Source organism: Trachemys scripta, chromosome 10 (genome assembly GCF_013100865.1).
Source record: "Trachemys scripta elegans isolate TJP31775 chromosome 10, CAS_Tse_1.0, whole genome shotgun sequence".
Classification (NCBI taxonomy): domain Eukaryota; kingdom Metazoa; phylum Chordata; order Testudines; family Emydidae; genus Trachemys; species Trachemys scripta.
In genome coordinates, this window is record NC_048307.1 from 41,902,173 (window position 1) to 41,924,953 (window position 22,781).

Consider the following 22,781-nt stretch of genomic DNA (forward strand, 5'->3'; position numbering starts at 1 on the left):
TGGTTCCGGTTCCACTGAAGGCCTGTTTCTCCCCTGGCGCTGCCCGTGTCCTATCAAATGAACCCTTGCATCCCCGTTAAGTGATGCTGTGGAAATGCAAATCCACAGACAAAACTATAGCCAAATTAGACTGGCGGGTGTCTGCAGTGCAATAGGGCTATGGAAAAGTCCAGCACAAAAGGTGGCCATGCATCATGAAGCAGGGAAAGTGAGGAGTGAGTGCTTAACTGCTGAACAAAAGAGGGTGGTGGAGGGGTTGTTATGTGAGTGGAAAGTGGGGACAAATTGTTTTGCAGCTTTTGCTAAATAGCTTAGCTAATGTCTGTCTTGTCTAGGTAGGCTGTACGCCCTTCAGGACAGGGCCTGTGTTCTACTCTGTTTGTACAGTGGGGCCATAATCCTGGTTGGGGCTGCTAGATGCTAAAGGAATGCACATAAGTAATAAAGAGGGTAATGAGTATCAGAGAGGTAGCGGTGTTAGTCTGAATCTGTAAAAAGCAACAGAGGGTCCTGTGGCACCTTTAAGACTAACAGAAGTATTGGAGCATAAGCTTTCGTGGGTGAATGCTCACTTCATCAGACGCAAGTAATGGAAATTTACAGAGGCAGGTATAAATCAGTATGGAGATAACGAGGTTAGTTCAATCAGGGAGGGTGAGGTGCTCTGCTAGCAGTTGAGGCGTAAACACCAAGGGAGGAGAAACTGCTTCTGTAGTTGGATAGCCATTCACAGTCTTTGTTTAATCCTGAGCTGATGGTGTCAAATTTGCAAATGAACTGGAGCTCAGCAGTTTCTCTTTGGAGTCTGGTCCTGAAGTTTTTTTGCTGTAAGATGGCTACCTTTACATCTGCTATTGTGTGGCCAGGGAGGTTGAAGTGTTCTCCTACAGGTTTTTGTATATTGCCATTCCTGATATCTGACTTGTGTCCATTTATCTTCTTGCATAGTGACTGTCCAGTTTGGCCAATGTACATAGCAGAGGGGCATTGCTGGCACATGATGGCATATATAACATTGTTGGACGTGCAGGTGAATGAGCAGGTGATGTTGTAGCTGATCTGGTTAGGTCCTGTGATGGTGTTGCTGGTGTAGATATGTGGGCAGAGTTGGCATCGAGGTTTGTTGCATGGGTTGGTTCCTGAGTTAGAGTTGTTATGGTGCGGTGCGTGGTTGCTGGTGAGAATATGCTTAAGGTTGGCAGGTTGTCTGTGGGCGAGGACTGGCCTGCCTCCCAAGGTCTGTGAAAGTGAGGGATCATTGTCCAGGATGGGTTGTAGATCACTGATGATGCGTTGGAGAGGTTTAAGCTGAGGACTGTAGGTGATGGCCAGTGGAGTTCTGTTGGTTTCTTTTTTGGGCCTGTCTTGTAGCAGGAGGCTTCTGGGTACACGTCTGGCTCTGTTGATTTGTTTCTTTATTTCCTTGTGTGGGTATCATCGTTTTGAGAATGCTTGGTGAAGATCTTGTAGGTGTTGGTCTCTGTCTGAGGGGTTGGAGCAGATGCGGTTGTACCTCAGCACTTGGCTGTAGACAATGGATCGTGTGGTGTGTCCGGGGTGGAAGCTGGAGGCATGAAGGTAGGCATAGCGGCCGGTGGGTTTTCGGTATAGGGTGGTGTTAATGTGGCCATCGCTTATTTGTACTGTGGTGTCTAGGAAGTGGATCTCCCATGTAGATTGGTCCAGGCTGAGGTTGATGGTGGGGTGGAAGCTGTTGAAATCATGGTGGAATTCTTCCAGGGTCTCCTTCCCATGGGTCCAGATGATGAAGATGTCATCAATGTAGCATAGGTAGAGAAGGAGTGTGAGTGGACGAGAGCTGAGGAAGCGTTGTTCCAGGTCAGCCATAAAAATGTTGGCATATTGTGGGGCCATGCGGGTGCCCATGGCGGTGCCATGGGTCTGGAGGTATATATTGTCACCGAATTTGAAATAATTGTGCGTGAGGATAAAGTCACAGAGCTCAGCAACAAGTTGTGCTGTGTCATCATCAGGGATATTGTTCCTGACAGCTTGTATTCCATCTCTGTGTGGGATGTTTGTGTAGAGAGCCTCTACATCCATGGTGGTTAGGATGGTGTTTTCTGGGAGGTCACCAATGCATTGTAGTTTTCTCAGGAAATCAGTGGTGTCACGAAGATAGCTGGGAGTGCTGGTGGCGTAGGGTCTGAGTAGGGAGTCCACATATCCAGACAGTCCTTCAGTGAGAGTGCCAATGCCCGAGATGATGGGGCATCCAGGATTTCCAGGTTTGTGGATCTTGGGTAGTAGATAGCATAACCCCGGTCGGGGCTCTAAGGGTATGTTGATTTGTTCCTGTGTTAGTGTAGGGAGTGTCCTGAGTAGATGGTGCAGTTTCTTAGTGTATTCCTCAGTGGGATCTGAGGAAAGTGGCCTGTAGAATTTGGTATTGGAGAGTTGTCTGGCAGCCTCCTTCTGGTAGTTAGACTTGTTCATGATGATAACAGCACCTCCTTTATCAGCCTCTTTGATGATAATGTTAAGGTGGTTTCTGAGGCTGTGGATGGCATTGCGTTCTGCATGACTTAGGTTATGAGGCAAGCGATGTTGTTTTTCCACAATTTCTGCCTGTGCACGTCGGCGGAAGCATTCTATGTATAGGTCCAGACTGTCATTTCGACCCCCAGGAGGAGTCCATGTGGAGTTCTTATTCCTGTGTTGTTGGTGGGAGGGTATATGTGTATCAGTGCGCTGTTCAGTGTTATCTTGAAAGTATTCTTTGAGTCGGAGGCGGCGAAAGTAGGCTTCCAGATCACCGCAGAACTGTATCATATTCGTGGGGGTGCTGGGGCAAAAAGAGAGTCCCAGAGATAGGACAGACTCTTCTGCTGGGGTGAGTGTGTAGCTGGTGTGACAGATCCAGACCAGTGGGGTACAGGAGTCTGGTAGAAGGCAAATATACTGGTCACTGGATGAGTAGTTTTCTGTTCCCTGAGTGACCAGAGCAAGGGCTGCACTAGAGTAATCAGGAACCTGCTAGAACCAGTTAAGGCAGGCAGGCTAATTAGGACACCTGGAGCCAATTAAGAAGCTTCTAGAATCAATTAAGGCAGACTAATCAGGGCACCTGGGTTTTAAAAGGAGCTCACTTCAGTTTGTGGTGCGAGTGTGAGGAGCTGGGAACAAGAGGCGCAAGGAGCTGAGTGAGAGGGTATGCTGCTGGAGGACTGAGGAGCACAAGCGTTATCAGACACCAGGAGGAGAGTCCTGTGGTGAGAATAAGGAAGGTGTTTGGAGGAGGCCATGGGGAACTAGCCCAGGGAGATGTAGCTGTCATGCAGCTGTTACAGGAGGCACTATAGACAGCTGCAGTCCACAGGGCCCTGGGCTGGAACTGGAGTAGACCCAAACCTCCCAATTGACCTGGACTGTGGGTTCTTCCAGAGGGGAAGGTCTCTGGGCTGTTCCCCAACCCACATGGTGAATCTCTGAGGCAAGAAAATCCGCCAATAAGCGCAGGGCCCACCAAGATAGAGGAGGAACTTTGTCACACTGGTGTCAGGGGTGGGATCTTGGTATGCACAGCGCGGCGGAAGAAGGAGGGTGATTTAAAAAAAAAACAACAACAAAAACAATTAAAAAAAAAGGGATAGGGTTTATTTTTTTTCACCACAATGGATGGTGTAGTGCGGGCACTGATACAAGCTACGGCGGCCCAGCAGGAGGCTACCCGTGTCCAGGCAGCCGCCCAACAGGAGGCAGGGCGGCTGCAGCAAGAGACTAATCGCCTGCTGATGGACCAGGCTGCTCAAGACCGAGCTGTGTTGCCGGAACTGGTAAACTAGGTAAAGTCCCTTACACAGCTGAATCGCGGCCATGATGGGACATGGCTCATACAGGCCAGCCATTGGCTGCAGAAAATGACACGGGAAGATGATGTAGAGGCATACCTTCTGGCCTTTGAGAGGACAGCCCTACGGGAGGCCTGGCCTCGAGATCAGTGGTCTGGCATCCTTGCCCCATTCCTGTGTGGGGAGGCCCAGAAGGCCTACCATGATCTGCCTGAAGAGGCTGTGGCAGACTACCCCCAGTTGAAAGCAGAGATCCTGGCCAGATCTGGGGTAACAACAGCAGTGCGGGCCCAGCAGTATCACGGTTAGAGGTACCAGGAAGACAAAACCCCGCGGTCCCAATTGTATGACCTCATCCATCTCGCACGAAAGTGGTTGCAAACAGAGTCCCGGAGTCTGGAAGAGATACTAGCGGTTCTGGTCATCTACCGATACATGAGGGGACTACCACCAGACCTTCGTGCCTGGGTTAGCCAGAACGAACCCTCCACCTATGACGAGGTTGTCGCTCTGGTAGAGAGGCGAAGGACAGCGAGGGAGCTGACCCGAGCAGTTAAAGAAGAGGCACCCCAGGTTAAACTGGCAGCAACAAGCCCTAAAGTTCGTGTGACCGGGCCACCAGGAGGGCCCAGGTGGAAAAAGAGAGAGGCTGAAGGCCCATCAGAGGCCACAAAGCGTCGGAGCACTGAGGGAGAAGAGGATCGTGATATTAGACTGCCCAAACCAAGAGACCGGGGAACACCTAGGGCTCCATACAGATGTTATGCCTGCAGGGAGTGGGGACACATAGTTGCACAGTGTCCCAATGCTGAGGAGCCTATGCAGTGTAACCTGGGGAACTGGGCAGATCCATGCTCCCTAATCCACCTTGTGGGGGTCTCACTAACCCCACATATGTATACCAGACCAGCGAAACTAAATGGGGTAGGGACCACGGCACTGGTTGATTCAGGGAGTGCTATCACGCTTATCTCAGGGAAGCTCATGAAGCATAGTTAGCTGCTACAGTCTAAACATATGGGGATAACATGTGTCCATGGAACAGTTAGTTACTACCCCATCATCCCAGTAAAAATCGAGATCCAAGGGAACACTACTGAGGTAGCAGCAAGTGTAGTCCCTAAACTCCCATACCCGGTGCTCATAGGGAGGGACTTCCCAGGGTTTGAAAAGTTACTCCCAGTAGGGGGACTGGAGAAAGATGGGGACGCTAAAATTAGTGAGGCATCCACAGCAGACTGTCAACCCCCAATCTTCTCTGAAATATCCCCAGATTTGTTCTCCACTCCCAGACAGGGTAGAAAGACAAAAAGGGAAAGAAAGGCAGCTAAGGCCTTGAGAACCCGAATACTGACCCAAAGCCACAGGCTCGCTTTTGTAGGTAGGCGGACCCGCGCAGCTGAAAAGGAGGCCACGCAGGAGGGAGAAGCACCTGAGTCTGACCCCCACCCTAATGCTTCTGAACCAGTAGAGGCAACAGAGACTGGGCCCCTAGATCTTGGGCAGATTAGCCCCGGGAGAGGAAATTTTGGACGGGACCAGGCAGGAGACCCAAGGTATGACAACATTAGAAAGGAGGTGATTGAAATAGATGGGGTCCCCGTGGAAGGAAAAACCCAGGGACGAGGACCCTACTTCATAATGAAGAAGGATCTCTTATACCAGGTTGCACCAGTACAGGGGTAGAAGGTACAGCAGAGCCTAGTACCTCAAAAACACCAGAACGCTGTATTAAGTCTTGCTCATTGTCATCTTTTTGGGGGGCATTTGGGGTTAGAGAAGACCCTGGCTCGAGTCCTACGACGGTTCTTCTGGCCCGGAGTACATGAAGAAGTGCGGAGGTACTGTGCCTACTGCCCGGAGTGTCAGCTGCACAGTCCCCGTCCCCACTTGAGGGCACCTTTAGTACCCCTTCCCATCATAGAGGTCCCCTTCGAGCGAATAGCCATGGACCTAGTGGGACCCCTGGAGAAGATGGCTCGGGGCCACCAATATATACTTGTTGTTTTGGACTATGCTACTCGCTACCCAGAAGCCGTCCCCCTGCGGAACACGGCCTCTAAAACTATAGCCAAAGAGCTGGTGGGGATCTTTGCCTGAATGGGGCTACCGAAGGAGATATTAACCGACCAAGGAACCCCATTTATGTCGAAGCTAATGAAGGACCTCTGTACGCTGCTCCATATACATACCCTGAGAACTTCGGTCTACCATCCGCAGACTGATGAGTTGGTAGAAAGGTTTAACTGTACCCTCAAGGCTATAATAAGGAAGGTGGTAAGTCGGGATGGGAAGGATTGGGACACCCTACTACTCTACCTTATGTTCGCTATCCGGGAGGTACCTCAGGCCTCAACTGGGTTTTCCCCCTTCGAGTTATTATACGGGCGTCACCCCCGTGGCATACTAGATATCGCCAAAGAGATCTGGGAAGAGGAACCCAATGAGGGGAGAAATATAATAGAGCATGTAATGCAGATGCGAAACCGGAAAGCCCAGGTTACCCCTATTGTACGGGAACATTTGGAGAAGGCACAGGAGGCCCAGCGAACCCATTACAATCGCCAGGCAAAAGTGTGACCATTCCAACCATGGGATCAGGTTATGGTGTTGGTACCCACGGCAGAAAACAAGCTTCTGGCCCAATGGCAGGGTCCCTATGAGGTGGTTGAACCCACGGGGGAAGAAACCTACATGGTGCGGCAGCCAGGATGCAGAAAACAAGAACAGATTTATCACGTTAATCTTCTGAAACCCTGGCATGCGCAAGAGGCATGCACAACGGTCCAAAAAGACCTAACCCAGGAAAACAAGCCTTCCAAACAGGTGAGAGTGTCTCCCAATTTAACACCAGACCAGAAGAATGAGGTGTCTGAGATGATCTTCCGGAACCAAGATGTGTTCTCGACAAAACCGGGTCGAACAACCGAGACATATCACCGCATCGTCACGAACCCTGGGGCCAGAGTAACAATGAGGCCCTATCGGGTGCCAGCAGCAAAAAGGGAGGAAATAAAAGCAGAAGTTAAAAAAATGCTGGAGTTGGGGATCATCGAAGAATCCCACAGTCAGTGGTCCAGCCCAATCATGCTGGTGCCCAAACCTGATGGCACCACAAGATTTTGCAACGACTTCTGGCGACTAAACGAAGTATCCCAGTTCGACGCGTACCCCATACTGCGCATAGATGAGCTAGTGGACCATCTGGGTAATGCCCGGTACTTGACTACCCTAGACTTAACAAAGGGGTACTGGCAGATTCCCCTTGCAGAAGACGCAAAGGAAAAGACTGCGTTCTCTACACCAGAGGGTCTTTTTCAATATACTGTCCTCCCTTTTGGACTACATGGGGCCCCAGCTACCTTCCAGTGCCTCATGGACAAGCTATTATGCCCGCATAACAATTATGCTGCTGCCTACTTGGACAATGTGATCATTCATACCCCAGACTGGGAAACCCACCTGGAGAAGGTGGAGGCAGTCCTCGATACCTTCAGGTGAGCTGGCCTTACAGCAAACCCTGCCAAGTGCGCTGTAGGGTTTACAGAGGCCAAATATCTTGGCTACATTGTGGGAAAAGGTTTGGTAAAACCCCAAGTGAACAAGTTAGAGGCCATCCAAAATTGGCCCCGACCAAGTCGCAAGAAACAAGTCCGGGCGTTCCTAGGTGTGGTGGGGTATTACTGACGATTTATCCCCCACTTTGCCACAAGGGTAAGCCCCCTGACAGACCTAGTGAAAGCCCGTGGACCTGATCTGGTGAGATGGTCTGACGCAGCAGAGGAAGCATTAACAGACCTACGAACTGCCCTCTGCAATAACCCCATACTGATAGCCCCTGATTTCACCAAGGAGTTTATCCTGCAGACGGATGCATCGGAAGTAGGGTTGGGGTCCGTTCTATCACAGATGGTCGGGGAGGAGGAACACCCAATTCTATACCTCAGTCGGAAACTCCTTCCAAGGTAACGAAAATATGCAGTGGTGGAGAGAGAATGGGCGCCAATGATACTGCCAAGAATGACCTTGAGCGGATCACTGCAGACTACGTGGCTCTGGGAAGAAGGATAAAGGAGTTTGAGGCGCAAGTGGTGTTCTCGTCCATCCTCCCTGTGCAAGGAAAAGGCCTGGGTAGAGACTGTCGAATCGTGGAAGTCAACGAATGGCTACGCAGGTGGTGTCGGATAGAAGGCTTTGGATTCTTCGACCATGGGATGGTGTTCCAAGAAGGAGGAGTGCTAGGCAGAGACGGACTCCACCTAACGAAGAGAGGGAAGAGCATCTTTGCCAGCAGGCTGGCTAACCTAGTGAGGAGGGCTTTAAACTAGGTTCACCGGGGGAAGGAGACCAAAGCCCTGAGGTAAGTGGGGAAATGGGATCCTGGGAGGAAGCACAAGCAGGAGTGCGCAAGAGGGGAGGACTCTCATGCTGAGAAAGAGGGACGATCGATGAGTTATCTTAAGTGCCTATACACAAATGCAAGAAGCCTGGGAAACAAGCAGGGAGAACTGGAAGTCCTGGCACAGTCAGGGAACTATGATGCGATTGGAATAACAGAGACTTGGTTGGATAACTCACATGACTGGAGTACTGTCATGGATGGATATAAACTGTTCAGGAAGGACAGGCAGGGGAGAAAAGATGGGGGAGTTGCATTGTATGTAAGAGAGGAGAATGACTGCTCAGAGCTCCGGTATGAAACTGCAGAAAAACCTGAGAGTCTCTGGATAAAGTTGACAAGTGTGAGCAACAAGGGTGATGTTGTGGTCGGAGTCTGCTATAGACCACCAGACCAGGGGGATGAGGTGGACGAGGCTTTCTTCTGGCAACTAAGAGAAGTTGCTAGATCGCAGGCCCTGGTTCTCATGGGAGACTTTAATAACCCTGATATCTGCTGGGAGAGCAATACAGCGGTGCACAGACAATTCAGGAAGTTTTTGGAAAGTGTAGGGGACAATTTCCTGGTGCAAGTGCTGGAGGAACCAACTGGGGCAGAGCTTTTCTTGACCTGCTGCTCACAAACAGGGAAAAATTAGTAGGGGAAGCAAAAGTGGATGGGAACCTGGGAGGCAGTGACCATGAGATGGTGGAGTTCAGGATCCTGACACAGGGAAGAAAGGAGAGCAGCAGATTACGGACCCTGGACTTCAGAAAAGCAGACTTTGACTCCCTCAGGGAACAGATGGGCAGGATCCCCTGGGAGAATAACATGAAGGGCAAAAGGGTCCAGGAGAGCTGGCTGTATTTTAAAGAATCCTTATTGCGGTTGCAGGAACAAACCATCCCGATGTGTAGAAAGAATAGTAAATATGGCAAGCGAAAAGCTTGGCTAAACAGTGAAATCCTTGCTGATCTTAAACGCAAAAAGAAGCTTATAAGAAGTGGAAGATTGGACAAATGACCAGGGAGAAGTATAAAAATATTGCTCAGGCATGCAGGAGTGAAATCAGGAAGGCCAAATCACACTTGGAGTTGCAGCTAGCAAGAGATGTTGAGAGTAACAAGAAGGGTTTCTTCAGGTATGTTAGCAACAAGAAGAAAGTCAAGGAAAGTGTGGGGCCTTACTGAATGAGGGAGGCAACCTAGTGACCAAGGATGTGGAAAAAGCTAATGTAGTCAATGCTTTTTTTGCCTCTGTCTTCACGAACTAGGTCAGCTCCCAGACTGCTGGACTGGGCAGCACAGTATGGGGAGGAGGTGACCAGCCCTCCGTGAAGAAAGAAGTGGTTCGTGACTATTCAGAAAAACTGGCCGTGCACAAGTCCATGGGGCCGGATGCGCTGCATCCGAGGGTGCTAAAGGAGTTGGCGGATGAGATTGCAGAGCCATTAGCCATTATTTTTGAAAACTCATGGCGATCGGGGGAGGTCCCAGATGACTGGAAAAAGGTTAATGTAGTGCCCATCTTTAAAAAAGGGAAGAAGGAGGATCTGGGGAACTACAGGTCAGTCAGCCTCACCTCAGTCCCTGGAAAAATCATGGAGCAGGTCCTCAAGGAATCAATTATGAAACACTTAGAGGAGAGGAAAGTGATCAGGAACAGTCAGCATGGATTCACCAAGGGGAAGTCGTGCCTGACTAACCTAATTGCCTTCTATGATGAGATAACTGGCTCTGTAGATGAGGGGAAAGAAGTGGATGTGTTATGCCTTGACTTTAGCAAAGCTTTTGATACGGTCTCCCACAGTATTCTTGCCACCAAATTAAAGAAGTATGGGCTGGATGAATGGACTGTAAGGTGGATAGAAAGCTGGCTAGATAGTCGGGCTCAACGGGTAGTGATCAATGGCTCCATGTCTAGTTGGCAGCCGGTTTCAAGCGGAGTGCCCCAAAGGTCGGTCCTGGGGCCAGTTTTGTTTAATATCTTTATTAATGATCTGGAGGATGGTGTGAGCTGCACTCTCAGCAAGTTTGCAGATGACACTAAACTAGGAGGCGTGGTAGATACACTAGAGGGTAGGGATTGGATACAGAGGGACCTAGACAAATTAGAGGATTGGGTCAAAAAAAACCTGATGAGGTTCAACAAGGACAAGTGCAGAGCCCTGCACTTAGGACGGAAGAATCCCATGCACTGCTACAGACTAGGGACCGAATGGGTAGGGTAGCAGTTCTGCAGAAAAGGACCTAGGGGTCACAGTGGACGAGAAGCTGGATATGAGTCAACAGTGTGCTCTTGTTGCCAAGAAGGCTAACGGCATTTTGGGCTGTATAAGTAGGAGCATTGCCAGCAGATCGAAGAACGTGATCATTCCCCTTTATTTGACATTGGTGAGGCCTCATCTGGAATACTGTGTCCAGTTTTGGGCCCCACACTACAAGAAGGATGTGGAAAAATTGGAAAGAGTCCAGCGAAGGGTAACAAAAATGATTAGGGGTCTGGAGCACATGACTTCTGAGGAGAGGCTGAGGGAACTGGGATTGTTTAGTCTGCAGAAGAGAAGAATGAGGGGGGATTTGATAGCAGCCTTCAACAACCTGAAAGGGGGTTCCAAAGAGGATGGAGCTCGGCTGTTCTCAGTAGTGGCAGATGACAGGACAAGGAGCAATGGTCTCAAGTTGCAGTGGGGGAGGTCCAGGTTGGATATTAGGAAACACTATTTCACTAGGAGGATGGTGAAGCACTGGAATGCGTTACCTAGGGAGGTGGTGGAGTCTCCTTCCTTGGAGGTTTTTAAGGCCCGGCTTGACAAAGCCCTGGCTGGGATGATTTAGTTGGGAATTGGTCCTGCTTTGAGCAGGGGGTTGGACTAGATGACCTCTTGAGGTCCCTTCCAACCCTGATATTCTATGATTCTATGATTCTAATGCCTCACTGTAAAATGGGCCATGGAAACATTGCGCTACTACCTGCTCGGGCGCAGATTTGTCCTCGTGACCGACCATGCCCCTCTTCAATGGATGCAGCGGAACAAGGAGAAGAACACAAGAGTGACCAGATGGTTCTTATCCCTCCAACCTTTCCAGTTCCGTGTGCAACACAGAGCAGGGAGCCGTCATGGCAACGCCGATGGCTTGTCACGTGTGCACTGTCTGGCGTCCCAAGCTGCCCAACCCCTTGGCGTTGAGCGGGGGGAGGGATATGTTACAGATCCAGACCAGTGGGGTACAGAAGTCTGGTAGAAGGCAGATATACTGGTCACTGGATGAGTAGTTTTCTGTTCCCTGAGTGACCAGAGCAGGGCTGCACTAGAGTAATCAGGAACCTTGCAGAACCAGTTAAGGCAGGCAGGCTAATTAGGACACCTGGAGCCAATTAAGAAGAAGCTTCTAGAATCAATTAAGGCAGGCTAATCAGGGCACCTGGGTTTTAAAAGGAGCTCACTTCAGTTTGAGGTGGGAGTGTGAGGAGCTGGGAGCAAGAGGCGCAAGGAGCTGAGAGTGAGAGGGTGTGCTGCTGGAGGACTGAGGAGCACAACCGTTATCAGACATCAGGAAGAAGGTCCTGTGGTGAGACTAAGGAAGGTATTTGGAGAAGGCCATGGGGAAGTAGCCCAGGGAGTTGTAGCTGCCATGCAGCTGTTACAGGAAGCACTATAGACAGCTGCAGTCCACAGGGCCCTGGGCTGGAACCTGGAGTAGAGGGTGGGCCCGGGTTCCCCCCAAACCTCCCAATTGACCTGGACTGTGGGTTCTTCCAGAAGGGAAGGTCTCTGGGCTGTTCCCCAACCCACATGGTGAATCTCTGAGGCCAATAAGCGCAGGACCCACCAAGATAGAGGAGGAACTTTGTCACACTGGATAAATTGATGATATTGCTGGGTGAGTTAGGGGTACCCCTGTTGTGGCCCCATGTGGCAGGTAGGATTTTAGACAGCTTACGGTCCTTTTTCCTTTGTAGAGAGTGTGTAATGTAGATCTCCTGTCTTATTTTAGTAAAGTCCATTTGTGTGGAGGGTTGGTTATTTATGAAAGTCTCCAGGTTGGAGAGCTCTTTCTTGATGTTTTTCTGTTTGCTGTATAGGATGCTGATCAGGTGGTTCCTCAGTTTCTTTGATAGTGTATGGCATAATCTCTCATTGTGGTCTTTGCAGTATGTAGATAGCAATGGATTTTTCACCTTCAGTCCATTTGGTATGATGTCCATCCGTTTGCATTTGGAAAGGAAGATGATATCTGTCTGTATTTGTGCAAGTTTCTTCATGAGGTTGATAGATTTCCATTCCATACGGCTAAATGCAGTGCCTTGCATGGTGTCAAGTATCAAAGGGGTAGCAGTGTTAGTCTGAATCTGTAAAAAGCAACAGAGGGTCCTGTGGCACCTTTAAGACTAACAGAAGTATTGGAGCATAAGCTTTCGTGGGTGAATGCTCATTTCATCAGACGCAAGTAATGGAAATTTACAGAGGCAGGTAAAAATCAGTATGGAGATAACGAGGTTAGTTCAATCAGGGAGGGTGAGGTGCTCTGCTAGCAGTTGAGGTGTGAACACCAAGGGAGGAGAAACTGCTTCTGTAGTTGGATAGCCATTCACAGTCTTTGTTTAATCCTGATCTGATGGTATACCTGCCTCTGGAAATTTCCATTACTTGCGTCTGATGAAGTGGGCATTCACCCACAAAAGCTTATGCTCCAATACTTCTGTTAGTCTTAAAGGTGCCACAGGACCCTCTGTTGCTTTTTAAAGAGGGTAATAGACTTTCCTGGGTCATTTGATTCCAGTGGAGCTATGCTGATTTACACCAGCAGAGTGGCTGGAATATCACATTCCTGTCTGGGCACCTCATAACTAGAAGGACTTTGGCAAACTAGAGGGAGTTCAGAAAAAAACAGAACTGATCAGGGGGCTGGAGTAATTGACTTCTATGGGAAGATTCGAACCTCTAACTATTCACAGCTTGGCGAAGAGGTGCCTAGGAAATGGAATGGGATAACGCAGAGTGGTTCAAGGTGACTTAACTAGGAGGAATGGAAAGAAAGTAAGGAAGAGAAAACCAGGCTGAGTAACAGGCTGAATATCGGGCTGTGCGCTTGGTTCAGTTGTGATCTAATGGATCTAACACTGGACTAGGTCTCAGGAGACCTGGCTTCTGTTCCTGGCTCTGCTGCTGGCCTGCTGGGTGACCTTGAGCATGTCACTTTATCTCTCTGTGGCTTAGTTTCCCTTCCGATCCTTTGTCTGTCTTGACTGTTTAGATTTTGGGGAAGGGACTATATTTTATTGAGTTTTTGTACAGCGCCTAGCACAATGGGACCCTGATCTTGATTGGAGTCTGTAGATGCCCCTGTAATACACGTTGTTTGTTATTTATTATTGATTTGTATTACCATAGCACAGTGATGAGCTCCCAAAATCCTAAGAACCAGTTCCCTACTGGGTCCTTGGCGGCACTTCGGCGTCGGGGGGGCGGGTCTTCACTAGCTCCGGGTTTTCGGCGGCATTTCGGCAGCAGTTACTTCACCCAGAGCGAGTGAAGACCCCCTCCCCAGCCGCCGAAGTGCCGCCAAAGATCCGGTAGGGAACCGCGCGGTGAGTACAAGCCCCACATGCCTGTCTTCTCCCCCCTCCCCCCATCCAACCCCAACCCACATCCTGCCCCCGACTGCCCCTCTCAGAACCCGCAACCCATTAACCCCCCCGCTCCTTGTCCCCTGACCACCCCCACCCTAACTGCCCCCCAGGACACCACCCCCTACCCAATTCGCCACACTCCCTGTCCCCTGACTGCCCCGACCCCATCCACCACCACCCCGACAGACCTCCAGAACTCCCACGCCTACCAACCCTCTCCCCGTCCCCCGACCCCCCCCCCCCCACCCCCCCCCCCCCCCTCCACCCCCCCCCCCCCTACCCCCCCCCCCCCCGCCCCCTGACCGCCCCCCCAGAACCTCCGCCCCCTTCAACTGCTCCCTGACCCTTATCCAACCCCTCCTCCCAGTCCCGGCCCGGCCCCCTGGCCCTTACTATGCTGCTGTTGCTGCGCGGCTGCTGGAGCTTGTAGCCCCACCCCTTACCATGCCGCTCAAAGCAGCAGGAGCTGCAGAGCTGCCCAGAGCGCTGGCGCCGGCAGCATGGCATGCTGGGGCTCTGTGTGTGGGGGGAGCCTCCCTAGCAGGGAACTGAGGCGGGCCGGGCAGGACAGTCCCGCGGGTCGGATGTGGCCCGCGGACCGGAGTTTGCTCAGCCGCCCGTCCCTTTAGGAACCGATTCTACACCAGCTTCTAAATTTAACAACCAGTTCTTGCGAACCGGTGCGAACCGGCTCCAGCTCACCACTGCCTTAGCACCTAGGAGCCCCGGTCATGGCCCAGACCCCATTGTGCAAATGCAGAACAAACAGTCCCTGCTCCAAATTGCTGACAATCCAAGTATAAGACAAGAGAGAACAGCCTAGGAGTACAAGGGAATAGTGAGACGATACTGGTCAGCATAATTGTGGAATAGTTTCCCAAGCCTGTAATGTTTAAACTGTGCAAAACTCTGTTACATGTGTAATAGGAAACAGGCCTGCCCTGGGAGGGAGAAGGGCTAGCTGACCTTGCCTGTGGAGAAATGTAGTGATTCTGTGATATCGAGTACCAGGGAGATGGAGAGTGAGCCTGGGACAGATATAAATGCCCACAAAGGTGTGAAGAGGACCAAGTTAGTACACTAGCCTTCTGCGTGTGGAGATCTGGGTTCTACTTCTGTATGGGCCATTCAGAAGTGAAACAGTGTTTGATCTCATTCCAATTCAAAAGCCAGCACTAAATTCACAGCAGTTGGCACCCTGGAGGTGCACTGGTGGAGCTGTGTGAGGAGCTAAGGAATGGCAATGCAGGGGCTGTTGCCATGGGAGGACTCAGGTGCATTGAGTTTTCTGTAGGAAGCTGTCATGATACCTATTGGTAATTGTGCTCTGCCACAGTTAGACAGAACTGTTAGTTTCTTCTCAGGATGGGACTAGGGCTGAGATAGCAGGGGTGCTCCAGGTCAGAGCTGAACTGTATGGACAGAACCAGGAGTGAGTGCATGCAGGACTGCAATGCAGAGATAAAGATGGGATTGGTGGGTGCTGCACATCAGGACTGAAGAGTATTGGCCAAGTTGTGTGGTTGCCCATTACTGGACCAGTAAGGAATGCAAACTGCGATGGCTCGGCAGAGCTGTGTGGAATGCAAGGCTATAAGTCCCTTGCTTTCCTGAGTGCTGGCGGCTGCCAGAACTCAAAATCATTATTCCAAAGCCTAGAAGAGCTGGGAGTGGAAAGTCTCAAGTCAGCTCTGACCTCCTCCGCCATTAATAGACAAGGTGATGGGCTGCCCTTAGACATGATGTGCACAACAGCCTAACAGTACTCCAAGCAAACCTCCCCCAAATGCCTCCCCTGGCCCATTATTTTCATCAACTGCTCAGTCTGAGGCCACTGCTGATCTAACCAAATGGGGCAAAAGGTCATTCCCAAGTAACCAGCATGGGCCTTTCATGCTCATTCCTAGTGGGGGCCCATCCAGGTGAAGGTAATGGCAGGGAGCTGAGGATAGGGCTGGCTGCACACAGAGCACATGTAGGGAGGAGAGGTGGAAACCAGCAGAAAGACGGTATGGTGGCTGGGGAGCACCAGGCAGCTGGGAGATAGCTGGGTGGGTGAGGTGGAAGGGAGAGGATCCTGGGTCACCGAGAACATGTGTCTCGGGTTCCTCTTTGCAACTGACTGAGGAGAAGTCACCTTTACTGTGCTAAGGGTTAAAATGTGTGGTAGCCATTTCTGGGGAGTGTGGGAATGGCCTCTGAGCTCCTCTGGCTCATTGGTGTCTGCATCACTTGGCTCTGCCAGACACAGCAGACGCAGGTCAGTGTGAAGGAGGCAGGTGTAGCCACCATCTGAGATTTGCTCTGACGTGCACAGGCGTCTGCAGCTAAGATGACTGGAGGCAGCAGAGGTGCCCTTCAGCATTGTGTCCCAGTAATGTCTTGCCTTTGCTTGTCTCTGTCTCCCTGCTCAGTACAAACAAGTGGAGCAGTACATGTCCTTCCACAAGCTCCCCGCCGACATGCGCCAGCGGATCCATGACTACTACGAGCACCGCTACCAGGGCAAGATGTTTGACGAGGAGAGCATCCTGGGAGAACTGAGCGAGCCCCTGCGCGAGGTAACGAGGGGTGCCCTGAGTGTTCATTGGGGGGCTGAGTGGGGCCAGGGTTCCTCACTTCTTTTCCTGATTCAGGTTACAGAACTGGCAGTGACTGGAAGTCACTGCTTTCCCAGTATCTATCTTCCTCCTCTGCTAGCCATCCCGAAAAGAGGAGGAAACAAGTCACAAAGGGAAAAGAGCCCATGTGATGGAATACCCCTGTGACTTTGAGTGGTTCTGCTGCTGGAGAGACCCCCCAAATGCATGTCTGTTATGCACTGTGCACGGATGTTGCATTACCAGACTAGCTCTTTGGCTCTAGCATGGCTCCTTCATCTGCAATGATCGGGCACCCAGAGTCATTCACAAGTTCATATGCCAAAGCAACAGCATTTCCCCAGACAGCCTGCCAGCCGCACCAGGTCACTGGTTTATTGCCCAGCACATGGACAGCCCCCCTACAATTTAAAGCTCGTACTGCCAATGCCAGGGTGGGAGTGGGCTGAAGGGAAGAGAAGAACCTTTCTCACTAACACAAGGGAGCCTCGAAAAGGAAATTGCAACAAGAAGGAAGAATCAGATTCCTTCTGGAAGTGGGTTTGGTAGATGACTTGCCTCAATTTCACTTCACCTTGTTTTCTGAGTTTGAATCGATGTGACCCTGAGCAGCACAGTGCAGTGAAAAGCACCGTCGTATCCTAAGAGGGTGTGATACACTGAAATATATACAGGACATGTATATTTTATGACAAAGGTACAATCACGTTGTATTTTCTTCATCTGAGATACTCAAATCAAAGAAGTCAGGAATAGTGCAGGAATGGTGTCCCTAGCCTCTGTTTGCCAGAAGCTGGGATTGGGTGACAGGGCATGGATGACTTGATGATAACCTGTTCTGTTCATTCTCTTTGGGGCACCTGCCATTGGCCACTGTCAGAGGACAGGATACTGGGCTTGGTGGACCTTTGGTCTGACCCCGTATGGCAGTTCTTATGTTCTTAAGTCACAGCCAACCTGGGACACACTAACTGGTGGGCACCTATCCTGCCCACCTTCTCCCCCCACAAAGTCCCCACTTGCCCATGATATTTCCTTTTCTGAGTGGCTGGGCACATCTGCCCAGTTTTTAGCATCTTGGAAGCAGGCAAGGACAATGCAGGATGTAGGGCTGCCAAGGCGAGTTACAGCATTTTTCCAGGAGTGAGCCCTCTAGCTGCTTCATGGGGCATGTCACTTGTGCCACCCATGATGTGCATGGCTGCCAAAGACTGGTGTCAAGTATCAGAGGGGTAGCCGTGTTAATCTGAATCTGTAAAAAGCAACAGAGGGTCCTGAAGCTTTTGCTCCCAATACTTCTGTTAGCCTTAAAGGTGCCACAGGACCCTCTGTTGCTTTTTAAAGACTGGTGTGTGGGGGAGGTGACTGTCAGGTCCCAGGTTAGAGAGAGAGCGAGCATGTCTTGAATTTGAGCATCCAGGCCCTCCCAGAGTGCTGTCCCAGCAGGCACTGGATTTGTGTCCATCCTGCGATGGATCTTTTGGGAGAATAGTATCTTTGGTTTTGACCCTAACTGAAGCGTTTCTCTCTGTGCGTGTCTCTGTCTCTTCCCCCCACCCCTCCAGGAAATCATAAACTTCAACTGCCGGAAGCTGGTGGCATCCATGCCGCTGTTTGCCAATGCCGATCCCAACTTTGTGACGTCCATGCTGACCAAACTGCGGTTTGAGGTATTCCAGCCGGGGGATTACATCATCCGGGAGGGCACCATTGGCAAGAAAATGTACTTCATCCAGCACGGGGTGGTGAGCGTGCTCACCAAAGGCAACAAGGAGACTAAACTGGCAGATGGCTCCTACTTTGGAGGTGAGAGTCAGTGACCCACCCAACTGTGCTGATTGGACAACAAGACCCATGGCTGTTCCCCAGGCAGTCCTCGTCTGGTTCATGTTGGTGCTTGTGATAGACAGGGGGTCAGCACCAGACAGAATTGGAGCCTCAGTCATCTTGTCTGTCTGTCTCCACCTGAGGACTCTTGTCTTACACTTAAATCGTGACCTCTGTGGGTCAGGGACTGTCTTTTTGTTCAGTGTTAGGGTGGCGCATAGCACAGCAGGTTCCTGACCCATGACTGGAGCACCACAGATACAAGAACACTAATGAGATCAGCATCAAAGAGGGGGAAAGCTTTGTTAATGTCCTTTGTTAATGGTCATTTCCTCCTTGCTCCTAGTGCACTAACACATCTGCCAAGCACAGGCCCTTCCTTATAAAGATACCTTTGCCTGATCCCTTCTGCTGTCCAGGCATTGTATCGTAGTGATGGACAGGGATCAGGCTGCATGGTGTTAGGTGCTGTACAAACACAGGGCAAAACAACAGTCCCTCGACAGAGAAATCGCCATTTTAATCTGACGCAGGTCATCAGGGGAGTGCGGCATGAGGCAACAGTGAGATGAGTGGGAGCAGTATGATCAACAGTGGGATGGGATTTCATTGCCTGCCTGCAGGCTGTGGGACTGGTGACTGCAGTGTTCTCAGTCCTAGGGCTCTGCAAAGCTTTCACACAGAAACCCCAAACCAAGCGGACCTCACATGGGGGAAACTTCCAGAGCAAACATTAAACCTACCGAGGCTGAGTGGACCTGGAGAGGATGGGCGGAGTGGGCCCCTTCTTCCCCACCTCCTAAGCCCCTGGCCTGCTCTCCACAACCAAAGGATTCCCCTCCATCTATAACAGATCTTGGGACCCTTCCTCCCCAGAGGAACTCCTACCCACCCCCTCAGCAGGCCCCAAATTCACTAAAGAATCCCCTTTGTCCTAGCAGGCTCCAGGATATTTGCATGACTGTGCAAACCAAGGCCAGTGTGATCCATTAGCTGGGCTCCAATCCCATTGGAGTTTCTGGTTCATATGGATCTGAAATAGCAAAGTGAAACTTGTTGGTTTGATCATGAAACAGCTGAGCTTTTGTAGCTCCTCCCTTTCCAGCCATGAGACCCTCTTTCTCCCCCTAACAGGCCATGGGGTCCCCTCACTCTTCTCACATGAGCACCCCGCACAGTCCCCAGGACCCCACATGCAGTGCACGTTCCAAATCTTCAGAGGGTGGCTGGCTGACTTGTGAAGGGCTAAAGTAGAGAAGAGACTTGCTGACCTTGAGCCCTGTTTGGAATGGGCAGTGGGTTCTGAGTAATCTGCACTCACCCCCCAGAAATGCCTTTGGCTGGATTCCTGATTGGGGGCGGGAGGAAGGAAGGATACCAGCTGCGGCATCAACAAAGCTTGTCGATCTTCGTGCGCCCGCTATACCCAGCGGCTAGTGGGAACAGGAGAGCACTACACTGAATCTAGTGGCGCCCTTGCTTTTAGAGGGGCAGGGCAACATTGTCTGGACCCATCTACTTTGCCAGAGGAGAATGGCTTTCCTTCTGGTAGCAGGATTCATTAGAACCATCTCCCAGAGGTGCCAGCTCTTTTTTTAAAACAGATTTTAAAAATTATAGCATCAGTCAGTTATTACACTGCAGTAGTACCTCTTACGGTGGGGCAGATCCAGACGGGGCACCGGGGAAAGGCATCGTCCAATTACTTACATGTGCACACATACATGCACAATGTGTCGTGCAGCCACAAAGTTGAAAGTTTGTGTGTTCTCTGCTGGCCTAAGAATGGCTATGTGAAATTTAACTACATTAATGATAGTAATAAAGGGGTTTCACTAGGTGAGCTTATCCTGTCAGTTAATAAAATCATAGCAGATCCACCAATAACTCGTAAGTTTTTTTGCCTACATGTCATCAGCATGGGGGATCGCTGAACCTCCTGACGCTGAGGTCACAGGTCAAATCAAAGACCTAACTGCAAATGTAGGAAGTTAGCTTCAGTGAGACATGGTGTGACCTTCCACTCCCAGTGGGCCAGGAAAAGTGTGAGAGAGACAGTTCCTCCATTCTGAATGCACAAGTGATACCTATGATAAGCCACGATTACAGAACTTGCTGGCTAATTAGATCAGCTGAATCCCCACGGTGCCATATTGTACAGCAGTTACTGCAATTGAGCTCTCTGGTATTTTGTTTGGTAAATGTTATTGCATAGTGGAACATTTATACTGTTAATGTGGAGGCAGGGATGTCATTTCCTCGCTCTCCCAGTCCCGGGGTTCTCAGACTGTGTCTTCATTCCAGAAATCTGCCTGTTGACCCGTGGCCGGCGCACAGCAAGCGTGCGAGCTGACACCTACTGCCGCCTCTACTCCCTCTCGGTGGACAACTTCAACGAGGTATTGGAAGAGTATCCCATGATGAGAAGGGCTTTTGAAACGGTGGCACTGGACAGGCTGGATAGAATTGGTGAGTAGAAAGTATGAGGCAACACTTCATCACCCACATCCATGGGCTCCCTTCTCCTTTCAGTGGCTGTTTCCGAGTGGGGGAAACCACACCCTGCCCTACCTTCTTCCACAGTCCCTTTTGCCAATGGGTAAATCCTTCCCCACCCCATTTCCTTCAACTCCATTTCCAAGCAGATAACCTCACCCCCCACATACCTCAGTTTCCATTGTCTCCATTTCCAAATGGCCTCTGTGGCGCACCTCCTGCCAATTGTGCAAGATTTTGCAGGTACTCCATATGCTGTAGTGTAATATCCTCCATGAAATGGGGCTTAAGCCAAATTTTGGTTGGTAGTTGATGTGCAAATGCCAGGGACTTCCTACTACTAAGAGAAATGGGCCAGATTCTGACATCTTTACTCTGCTAGCAATCCCATGGATTTCAATAAGTCTTTGTGCAGAATAAGATAGTACTCAGCATAAATCTGGCCCAACGTTTGCAGGGATACCAGCTAGGGTATAATTACATGAACTAGCATTATTCATTTTTACAGCAAAAACTGATCACCAGGTGGGATTAGGAAGAGCCAGACCCCTGTGATATACTATGGCACAGTGAGGTGTGGACATGCCGGTGCTAGGCCTTGGACTATAGCCGCAGAAAACAAGACCAGCAGAGCAGACAGGAGATGTTCTGAGGAGGGCAGGAGACCGGGTTCTTGCTGATCCAAAGAAAGATCCTGCTATTGCAAAGTGATCTGCAGAACATAAAAGTTAAGCCTTATATGCTAATTAGCCCAATTATGAATGTATTTGCTATGATTAGATGCCTGATTAAACAAAGATATGGGAACATTTACAGAACAGAGCCAAGGTCCAGAGTTGGTTTCTGTAGGTGTACTAAGCTGGGAGTATGGCAAAATACTGAACCCCAACAGGCGAAAGGAGACATAAGTAAAGCTGCTGCACCCCAAGTTATTGTATAGATTCCCCCAACAGAGTTGGCAGCTCCATTGTGCTGGGGAGACATGTAGGAGGAGGGAGTGTCTGCTCTGAAAAGTGGACAGTCTAAATAGACCAGACAAAGGGAGAGAGAAAGGAAGGGTTATTCCCTGTGTATTGCTGGGGAGCTGGGCACAGGGAGATTAAGTGTTTTCTCCAAGGTCAAACAGGTTGTCTGTGACAAAACTGGAACTGAATCTTCCGGAGTCCCAGTCCAGTGCTGTAACCCCTACATTGCCCTTTGTTAATTAGGCCTCTCTTTAAAAATGTGTGCTTGTTTTCACTGATTCCTAGACTCAAAAAGGCTAGTGCATAGAATCATAGAATATCAGTGTTGGAAGGGACCTCAGGAGGTCATCTAGTCCAGCCCCCTGCTCAAAGCAGGACCAATCCCCAGACAGATTTTTACCACACTTCCCTAAATGGCCCCCTCAAGGATTGAACTCATAACCCTGGGTTTAGCAGGCCAATGGTCAACCACTGAGCTATCCCTCCCCCCTAAGAAAAATAATGGAGATATCCCATCTCCTAGAACTGGAAGGGACCTTGAAAGGTCATTGAGTCCAGCCCCCTGCCTTCACTAGCAGGACCAAGTACTGATTTTGCCCCAGACCCCTAGGGGGCCCCGTCAAGGATTGAACTCTCAACCCTGGGTTTAGCAGGCCAATGCTCAAACCACTGAGCAGTTCTGGGCAATGCTCCGGGTGGGCACGGAGGAGCTGGAAGGGGGCTCTGGGCCTGGCCATACCATGAGGCATTCATTCAGTTCTGGGCATCTTGCTCCCAGAGTGATATTGCAAATTGGAGGGACTGACTCTGGAGGAAAGGTTAAGAGCCTAAATACGTGCAGCTTGGCCAAGCACTGGCTAATTAGGCCCCAGTGTAAGTTGTGGCAGCTTTGTCACTTGGGACACTTGAACAAAGCCCAAGAAAATGTGCTGTAAGGAGCAGTCCTGCCTTGTCCCCAGGGGATGGACTAGATGGGAGCTAGCAGGGCTTTCTTATCTCTAGTTCTGCAGAGTCTCTGAAAAGAGATTCCCTGTGATGGACAATTATGCTGCTGTTCAGCCTTGCAAAC

The 22,781-nt window shown here is 50.4% G+C and overlaps 1 protein-coding gene across 1 annotated transcript in view; it reads left to right on the plus strand.

Annotated features, from left to right (window-relative positions):
- HCN4 (hyperpolarization activated cyclic nucleotide gated potassium channel 4) overlaps positions 1 to 22,781 on the plus strand; it is a 211,832-nt gene that overhangs the window by 159,732 nt on the left and 29,319 nt on the right. The window contains exons 5-7 of the mRNA XM_034784649.1: positions 16,239 to 16,385; positions 17,990 to 18,230; positions 20,556 to 20,720. Coding sequence (XP_034640540.1) covers positions 16,239 to 16,385; positions 17,990 to 18,230; positions 20,556 to 20,720 — 553 coding nt within the window. The remainder of the gene's footprint in view (positions 1 to 16,238; positions 16,386 to 17,989; positions 18,231 to 20,555; positions 20,721 to 22,781) is intronic.